This window comes from Lagopus muta, chromosome 13 (assembly GCF_023343835.1).
Source record: "Lagopus muta isolate bLagMut1 chromosome 13, bLagMut1 primary, whole genome shotgun sequence".
Taxonomy (NCBI): domain Eukaryota; kingdom Metazoa; phylum Chordata; class Aves; order Galliformes; family Phasianidae; genus Lagopus; species Lagopus muta.
In genome coordinates, this window is record NC_064445.1 from 17,032,311 (window position 1) to 17,041,442 (window position 9,132).

General features: G+C 42.4%; 1 protein-coding gene across 1 annotated transcript in view; it reads left to right on the forward strand.

Annotated features, from left to right (window-relative positions):
• NRK (Nik related kinase) overlaps positions 1-7,916 on the forward strand; it is a 96,249-nt gene extending 88,333 nt beyond the window's left edge. Inside the window, exons 30-31 of the mRNA XM_048959985.1 lie at positions 3,325-3,464; positions 4,252-7,916. Coding sequence (XP_048815942.1) covers positions 3,325-3,464; positions 4,252-4,335 — 224 coding nt within the window. The 3' untranslated portion in view covers positions 4,336-7,916. The remainder of the gene's footprint in view (positions 1-3,324; positions 3,465-4,251) is intronic.
• The last annotated feature ends 1,216 nt before the right edge of the window (positions 7,917-9,132 follow it).

Here is a 9,132-nt window from a genome sequence, read left to right on the forward strand (position 1 = left end):
TAATGCTTTCACGATGTTAAGAGACTGATTCTGATCCCGCTTCCCTAAACTGAGTTTATGGTGTGTATTCTTTGATCTCCAGGGAGTAATGCTGGTATAGATGTCGTAACAAGAAGCACAGCTCGGGCACCACTGCTGGTCTTTGGCATACATGGTGACATGAGTGAGGCAGGGGACACTCTGGCATTGCTCCAGAAGTGTAAGCAGTGTTGGCACACTGCTCTGAACTGGTACACACCTTTTCTGCTGAGCTATCCAAAGGACATGAGCGGTTCACTCTGCCTAGCATTGCTGGAAACCAGTACAGTCTTGCACTGTAATATAAACATGCTTCAGTTTTAACAGCTGGAAGCAGAGAATATTCTGATAAAAAGCTTGTTGAGGTGGAAAGTGGACTCAGAATAACTATTCCAAACTTGCTTATAGGATAGGAGGTTTTTTTGGAATAAGTAGACTTTAGTCTGAGTATCTGACCTGCTGGCAATCGATTCCACGTGACACACTTGTATTTTAGGGTAAGTGCTCTCACGTGGGAAGAATATCCAGACTCAGCACTGAATTTTGAATTCACAATCTGCTGCCCTCCAAATTAATTTCCATGTATACCCTAGCCCTTATGTGTGGACAGCCCCGCAGATGGTATAGTGAGGTCTTTCTGTTGGCATGTATGTCTTCAGATGAGAAAAAGTCTGCTTGATTCTGCCATAGGAATGAGTGACCCAGTCATCCAAGGCCTTCTATTTTGGATGACCTAGAGGTTGTAGCAGAGGCTGACTAAGCTGTTACTGAGAGCTGCAAGGATGATATCAAGTTGACATCTGCCAAGGGCATTGATACAGCTGATACAGACACAGGGTACTGACAACCTGAGTTCAGATTTCACAAAGTAGAAAAGATAAGGAGAATTACGAGTGGATTAGGCCTTTGACGTTGGATGTACATACTAAGCTGTGCAGCCACAGAATATCTTCATGCTGTATATAAACAATTGGATATATACAATTGTTTACACCTCCCTTAATGTCCCACCCTCCCGAATCATAGCCAAACTGTGTGTGTGTCTGCTGTATTTAAAAGCTAAGTTTGAAAATGTTAACGCAGTGTCAGTGGTTGCAAAAAACAGCAGATGTATTATATTGTATCATCTTTACTTTTATGGTCTAAGCCTACTTTATTGCAAGGCTTTAAGGAACAGACATTGCTTGCATTAAAAATGTAGGACAGGCAGGCACTGAAGCTAAAAAACCAGTCAGTTGCACACATTCCAACTAGACCATTTCAGAGTGCCACAAATCTCAGACTAATAAGAAGACAATTCATAGCTGAGCAAGAATAATTTCTGAGTGTTGGCTATCTAGAGCATAAATAATGTGTTTTGTACCGTGGAAGCCAGTACATACAATAGTCAGAGGTCCTCCGTTGAAACGGTGCCTAATTTGAGATGTGTTGTTAACTCCTTCAGTGCTATCCTGATTTCTCATCTAACTGCCAGATTCAAAGGGAATAACACAGTGTGCTTCCACAGTGCTGGAGTATCTTCTTGCGTTATGTGCAGTATCTTCAAAAGCAAATGATGGGAAGACAGTAGCTAAAAGGCACCAAATAATGGCACCTTACGTCTGCAGGGAGCTGTTGGAGAGGAGGGCCACAAAGATGATCAGGGGACTGGAGCACCTCCCCTGCAAAGACAGGCTGAGGGAGCTGGGCTTGTTCAGCATGGAGAAGAGAAGCTGCAGGGTGACCTCATTGCAGCCTGCAGTACCTAAAGGGAGCCTGCAAACAGGAGGGGAATCAACTCTTTGAAAGGGTAGATAACTGCAGGACAAGGGGAAATGGTTTTAATTTGAGGGAGGGAAGATTGAGGTTGGATGTCATGGGGAAGTTATGTACCATGAGAGTGGTGAGGTGCTGGAACAGCTGCCCAGAGAAGCTCTGGATGCCCCGTCCATCCCTGGAGGTGTTCAAGGCCAGGCTGGATGGGGCCCTGGGCAGCCTGGGCTGCTGTGAAATGTGGAGGTTGGTGGCCCTGCCTATGGCAGGGGGGTTGGAGATTCATGATCCTTGAGGTCCCTTCCAACCCGAGCCATTCTGTGATTCTGTGATTCGATAGTCCCAGATTTGAAAGTATTTAGGTTTCAGACTACCTCAAACTCAGTAGTTCACATGTACATACCTAATACATACCTAACTTCCTCGTGCACGGGTACAGAAAGATAACTGAATTTTTTCTTGGACGTGTGCTGTGAAAGGGTGAGATACAAAATGAGCACAGGTTGCAGCAAGAGAAATTCCAGTTAGGTATTAGGAAGACATGTTTAACCACCAATGTCACAAAGCACTGCAAGAAGGGCACAGAGGGGTTGTGAAATAAACACCCTTCAAAACATGACTGGACAAGATCTTGTCTAGTTTAGCCCTGCTCTGAATGGGAAGTTGCACAAGATGCCCTTCACAGCTTTCTCCCCACGTTTTGTGATTCTAAAACATATAATGATGCATACTTTAGGTAAATGTAGAGTCCAAAATAAGTCTGAGAAACTGAAATTCAGTTGCTCTTCCCAAGAGATTTTGTGTAAACTTAAAAATCATCCGTAATATATTGTTATCAAACAGAAATGTTTCAGAACCGTATTGATATAAACAAGGCAAGAATCAGTTTTTCAGCTGTTAAGTAGCTAATTTTCACAGCCTGTAGCACTCATTTCTCAAATCTGCCGTACAAAAAAAAAAGTTTGTAAGAAAAAGAAAGAAAGGTTCCAGCCTCTTGAGTGAACTGAAGAGGAGGGGTTACCTGGAGCACTGTGCTCACTCTTCTATAGAGGAGTTAAAACAAAGGGCAGTAGTACAGCTAGAGTGGAGACATCAGAAATACAAAGAAATAGAATTACAGCAAAGGGAAAACTAATTAAAAAAAAAAAAAGCTTACCATTGGAAAACTTCAAAATTCTGTCCAGAATTGCTTTTCAAACACAAATGTGCCAGCATCCCCAGGGAGAGGCTTCCCTGCTGCACCCTCAGCAGCTCTGGCTTTACAGCACCGCTGCTCGTCTCCTTTCAAGCTCTGCATTGTAAGCTAGGATTTAGCCCTTCAAAACATATCAGCAAAGTCTTTGTGCACGAATCCCTTTTTTGAAGCTAGTGCTGTATTCCAGCTGTAGACTGAGCTCTCACGAGTGACTGTAGCTGTGTTTGGGCTGCTGTTCTGTAAAAAATTATCCCATGAGTTAGAAATAGTACACAGGAATTAGTAATCACAAATAGTAACAAGCAAGTATATTGTTGGCATTTTTTAACTTACCAAATCCGTTTCTTTTCTTCTTATAGCTTACCTTCAATCTAATCAGGTCATGGGCTGGGGAGAGAAGGCGATTGAACTGCGCTCTGTGGAAACAGGGAATCTGGAAGGAGTATTTATGCACAAGAAAGCGCAGAAGCTAAAATTTCTGTGTGAAAGAAATGACAAGGTACTGAGATGACTGCGGTGTGTTGGCTGAAACAAAAACAAGTAATAATAAGACTAAGACCATTCAATGTTTTAACTGCATATTTACGCCGGTTATTTCTCACCTTAACACGTGTGGACATGTGAGCCCACAAAGCAGGCTCTGGGGATATTCCACACGTGGACACAGCCCTGCTTTATCCAGAGGTGTTACGACTGCTTTCCACATAGTTTTCACTGATTTTGAAGGCGATAGCAAAAAACTGCCCAGTTTAAACTGGGCAGACTTGGACAAAGCAAGTGCAGTGGGCAGCCTGGGAGCCAGCACTGGTAATGCCCAAAGCCAGGACTGCCCTCCTGTGCTGCTGAAACACGTGCAGAAATACGTGCAGAGCAGCCAGCAGTGTCCAAACAGACTGACACACCACCAACAAAACAAAGCCACAGAACACTCTCTGATACCACAGGCACTACAATATGTATGGATAATCAAGTAGCATTTCTTGCGTGTGGTATTACAGTGCTTGATAAATACTATCTGAAACCTGTTTAGAAAAACTAGTCCCCCAAATTGCTTAGCTTCTTTTAACCCGTGTTCTTGTGATTTTCCAAGTAGAAATATACCATATATTGCTGGCTGTAGCACAAGTTTCATTTTTAGAAGTTCCTCATGGAATCAACATTGAGTTGTGATTTCTATATCCTTACACTTGAGACTCTGGTGTTCTCTCAGATTTCCTGTATGGGTAAAAACATTGTTGTAAATGTAATCTGGCAGTAACCTCCCTTTTTTTTCCCTCCCTTTCTAGGTGTTCTTTGCATCTGTACAATCAGGAGGCAGCAGTCAAATTTACTTTATGACTCTTGGTCAAAATGTACTATTCAACTGGTAAATCGCATCAGAATGAAGGATGCTTTGAAGTTCCCTGTAGCTAGCTGTGTAAAATGCTTGGAGGTAATACGTATGAATTTGCACTTTTTACCTACAAAAATCTTGTCATTATTATCAAAATTCATATTCTTGCAGTTTGGAAAGAGTTCTATTTTCCTGTCAAAATCTTGTAAACACATTTAGCTCGTCTTCTCAAACACGTCGCAAGCAAAGACTGTATTCATAGTGTTAGGAGAGAGCAAGTTTAATGAAGAATGTATCCAATATAACAAGCTCCTGTACTCTGGTGAGTGCACAGTTTCTTTTATTACAGATAATCTAATGTTATCATCTCTCTTTTTCAGACAGCCACATCTCTATATAGATACAAAAACACAGGTTGGATGGCAAATCAGAATCTGTTTTGAATTGGTTTTTAGCTTGTTATGTATTTTAAGCAAGTCGTTATTGCTTCATGAAGACTTGCTTGTCTGAGTCATCAGTGAAAGAGCAGATCTTCATGAAGGGGCCTGATGCAGTTCAGGGTGCAGAGGGCTCGTGTCCTGTGGCCGAGAATGGGTGTTTTTTCCTGCAGCTGTAGAGGCAGCTGCCTGCAGCCTCGTGCCCTGCGTGGTGGATCTTACAAAAGGCAGGGAGCAGACTTTGTGTTTCTCTCAGGGCTGGAAGCCTGAGCCAATAGACACAGTTACTGTAGAACGTATTTGTAAAAACAGTCTAAATAGAAGTTTGTCTTAATCATATATGCAGTACGGAGCAGAACTTGGAACTTCTACTCAACCAAGGGCCCCACACTCGTGGGAGTTGATTTAAAGGCACTACCTGTGTACATAAGCCACAGGATTAGGCACCATCTTTTCTTCCTTGCTTGCTCTTTTAGCAACAAGTCTTCATGTATTTGTATGTAAATATAATCTTTCCAAAATGGATATTAACAAATGTATTCTGAATATAGTTATGAAAATATCCAAAGAGTTAATCTATTATAAATAGAAAATATAAATAATTTCAGGTGCTTTCTATGCTAATTGCAACAAAATAAAGCTGCATCCGCTAGCGTTATCAGTGCCAGTGTTTCTGCATAAACTTTGTTCTCAGGGGCATGTAACTTGGCCATAAAACTACGCAGAGGTTCTGTGATGAAGTCATAGGGTTTGATGCAGTCATCATTTAGCTCATTTTCGGATATGCTTTGAGAGTGTAAAGCATCAAATGTAACACGAAAGAGCTTATTCAAGACATACAGTATGGGTGACGCTGTAGGCAAAAGTGGAATTGATAGCTACAGTGTTTGGAAGCTGGCGTTTTATTACTTGAAATAGGTGATACTGAAAGGTGCGGGGAAAGCGTATTGGAGTATCTCTGGTGTCTACCTCAAGGATGATGATACACAATTTACTAAGGGGAGAAGTGAAGTTGTTAAAACTGGTAGCCCTTTTTTTACAGGGTGTCAAGCTAAGGCAGTGTTAGCAGTCGTTTGTGACTGACCAGTGCTCAGAGCGCGGCCGTCAGCTCCAGCATTGCTGTCCTTGTACAGAACTGCAGCGCAGAGTCAAAGCAGCGAGTCCTCGGCCCTTCCCGCAGTGGCTGCTGTGCTGCTGCAGGCAGATCAGAGATGCCTGCACCACTGCTTGTCCGTGTTCTTTGGTTATGCGGAAGCCTGCACTTTCCGAAGTTGTCAACCTAGCCCTTCCCATGAGCACTAGCTTAATCTCAAAACGTATAGTGGTTTTTATGAAGTATTTTCCTCTGCAGTGTTTTAACTTAGAGAAGCCTAAGCCTTGCTAGAGTACACGTGCAGTTAAAGTAAACTTAAATGCGGGCAAGTAATCTGCTTGTGTGCACTTAAAATCCAAGCAGTGGGCAAAGCTGCATGAAACAGGTCTCTGTCTCTGATATTCCTACCTGGTGTCTGTGTCAGGGCCGTGTTTTTTACCTGGGTCTTTGCTACTGAGCACTGTGTTTATTTTGATCAATTCTTACCAAAAACAAACAAACAACAGTGAGAGAACAGAAACAAAGATGAAAGTTACAGGGAAAAGGAAAAAAAAATCACAATCAATCAGAAATATGATTTACTTGCTTTTACTTCCAATAAAAAGTCTAAGAAACTGTGAAGAAAGAACACCTTTCATTTCCTACCCAGTGGGTGTGCAAAACTTGCTTGCAAAACTGCTCTTGCCGTAAGCAATCAGTGACCCAGGCTGCTCGACAGTATTTTAAAGTATTCTTATCACAGCAGCCTCCGCATTACATGGCAGGCATATGAATTACTCCCCTCCTCCCACGTTGGTGCCAACAGGTAAGGAGCAGATCTTCTTGGTGCTTGGCCCTTGTTTGAAAGGATTTAGCAGAGAACAATGGAAATTTAGGCCATCCTGCGCCAAGGGGCTAAAGAAGCAAAATGCCATCAAACTTGTTTAATATTACTGTAACAGCAAAGTGTGACAGTAAGAGGATACTGTGTGAAAATATTTAGCTCCACACCAGCAAATAAACAAAGCGAGCTTAAGAGAAGGAAGCTGCGCTACTGCATTAAGATTTGAATCTCTCATTCTGCTTCCTTCTGTTAGTCCTTTTCTTTTGAGCTGATTCAAGTCAGTGGATTGGACTTTCACTTTTCACTTTGCATGTAAAAACACTGAATTATTGAGTTTACAACCACCTGTAAATATGGAAAAAATCAGGACCTTAGAGGTGAATGCTTATAACGGATTTAGAAGCAGTATTCCGAATAATAATGGCAGTTGGGTGTAACAAGAACGTGGTATTTCCTCTTTATCAGGGAAAAAATTAGAGTGGGTGAGGATGAGAAAGAGCCCAGATATGTTGAAAAGAGTGTGTAAGTGAGAGTGTAAGTGGCTGAAGAGGAGGGAGAAGCTGAAGAAAATGAACAGGAGTAGCCAGAGGGAGGCAGTGGATGTCTGGACCAGGGTATTGCTGTGGGAGGAATGAGAGGTTACGAAATGTTACAGAAAGTAACCAAAGTATCTGCAATGGCTGGGTGGTCTGAACACTGAATGGCAGCGATCTGAGTGACTGCAGCTTAAAGCCAAAGTTCAAAGGCTCAAGATAAAAAAATTCCAGAGCCCCAAGGTTTTCCTGGCATAAATTTAACTATGCAAAATGCATATCAAATTTTGTTTCATTTTGTGAGGAGTTTCTTTAGCGGAAAGTTAGTGGAAATGCCACTAGCTTTTGATACCAAGGAGGGAACTGCTGAACTAAGTATGGTTTTCCAGCAATGTCTCTTTGACCCAACGCTCCAGGGACAGAAGGGCAGAACATTACAGCTTCATATCAGTATTCCACTGGTACATGCAGTATTCTAATGGCAGGTGGTGCTCCTACCATTGCGTTTGCCCTAACGAGTCTGCACTAATACTGCATCAAGATAGCAGTACTGTATGTGCCTGCTTTAATTTGAAGAGCAATGAACTCTGTTCTACAGCCTGAACCTTGGCATATGACTTCAAAAGCAGGGAACAACGCAAGCTGTGTACTGTACATCATGTATGTGGGTTTTTTATTGTTCCCTAATGTAAAACCGAAACTAATAAAAAACTGCTTTGAAAATCAAAACTATCATTGGTCTTGTCAGATTCTGTTACATTGGCATAAGCTATTGCAGAAGTCATAGAAAGTGTTGGTTTGTTTTCCAAATCCCACGAGTATGGCTATTTCTGCCTGTATCTGCCCATAGACATGAAATAATACACATCCTTGGAGGGGGTAAAGATATTGAGGAGACAGTGAGAGTTCAGACTGCACAGAATGTGAGTAAGAGTGAGAGCCAGCACTGTGCTGTGTGTTACTAACGAGCTTTAGCAGTGAGTTTCTGTGCTCCTGCCTTCCTCTTACACAAATGCCCAGTGGAACTGGAGAGACACAGCAGCTTGCAGACACCTGGCACTGCAAGAACTGGTTCTGTGTTCCTGTATCAGCCTGAGGGCCTGGTTAGCCCATTCTTTTTCTTAGGCATGCTCACAGAGTCTTCATTGCAGCACATGAAGTGTACTGCTGTATCTGAGCCGTGAGCACATTGAAGCTCTATCACTTCAGAGTGAGAATTAGGAAATTTTCCATTTATGCCAGCGTTGGTGTTGGAAAGGGTAAGGGCAGAAGGGGAGATTTCTCCAGAATATTTATGATGGAGATGAGTGTCGTTCATCCATGTTCCGTCTCCTCCATGCTAGCAGAGCATGCTGCCTCCAGCATTCAGTATATGGAATGGACTCTGTATTCTAAGTTTAACCATGGTTGCTTGCTTGAGCACTGAGCTTAGTTTACCCAGTGTTCGTAGCACCAGAAGTTCTTTCTGAGCTTCAGTCATACAGTGCACCAGGATTCTTCCACACCAGTAACTCCAAATGAGTTTCCCTCCCCAGCACAAGAAACATCAGGCTTCAGTTCTAGTGCTGTTCTGCCCGAACAAGTGCTTCCCTCTGCTATTTGATTTCCTACTCCCAGATCAAAAATGATTGCAGTATGAACAGGGAAGCAATTCTGGAATTCCTCCTTTGCCTGCACCAATAACTGCTATAAAGGAACTGCAGTGATTCATTTATGCATTGTTCGTAGATTTGGAGATGTCACTAATATTGAAGAAAAACATCTTGAAATGAGTGTTATGGTTTTTTTTTTTCCTGGAACAACTGTGAAAAACCATGTAGTTCTCAGCCCCAGATAGCATAAAGACTTTCAGGTGCTGACCCAAGCATCAAATGTTTCAGAGGTGTGGCTGTGGTTTCCATCTTCCACATCAATTACCAGACTTTCCCCTCCCCCTTAGCTGACATTG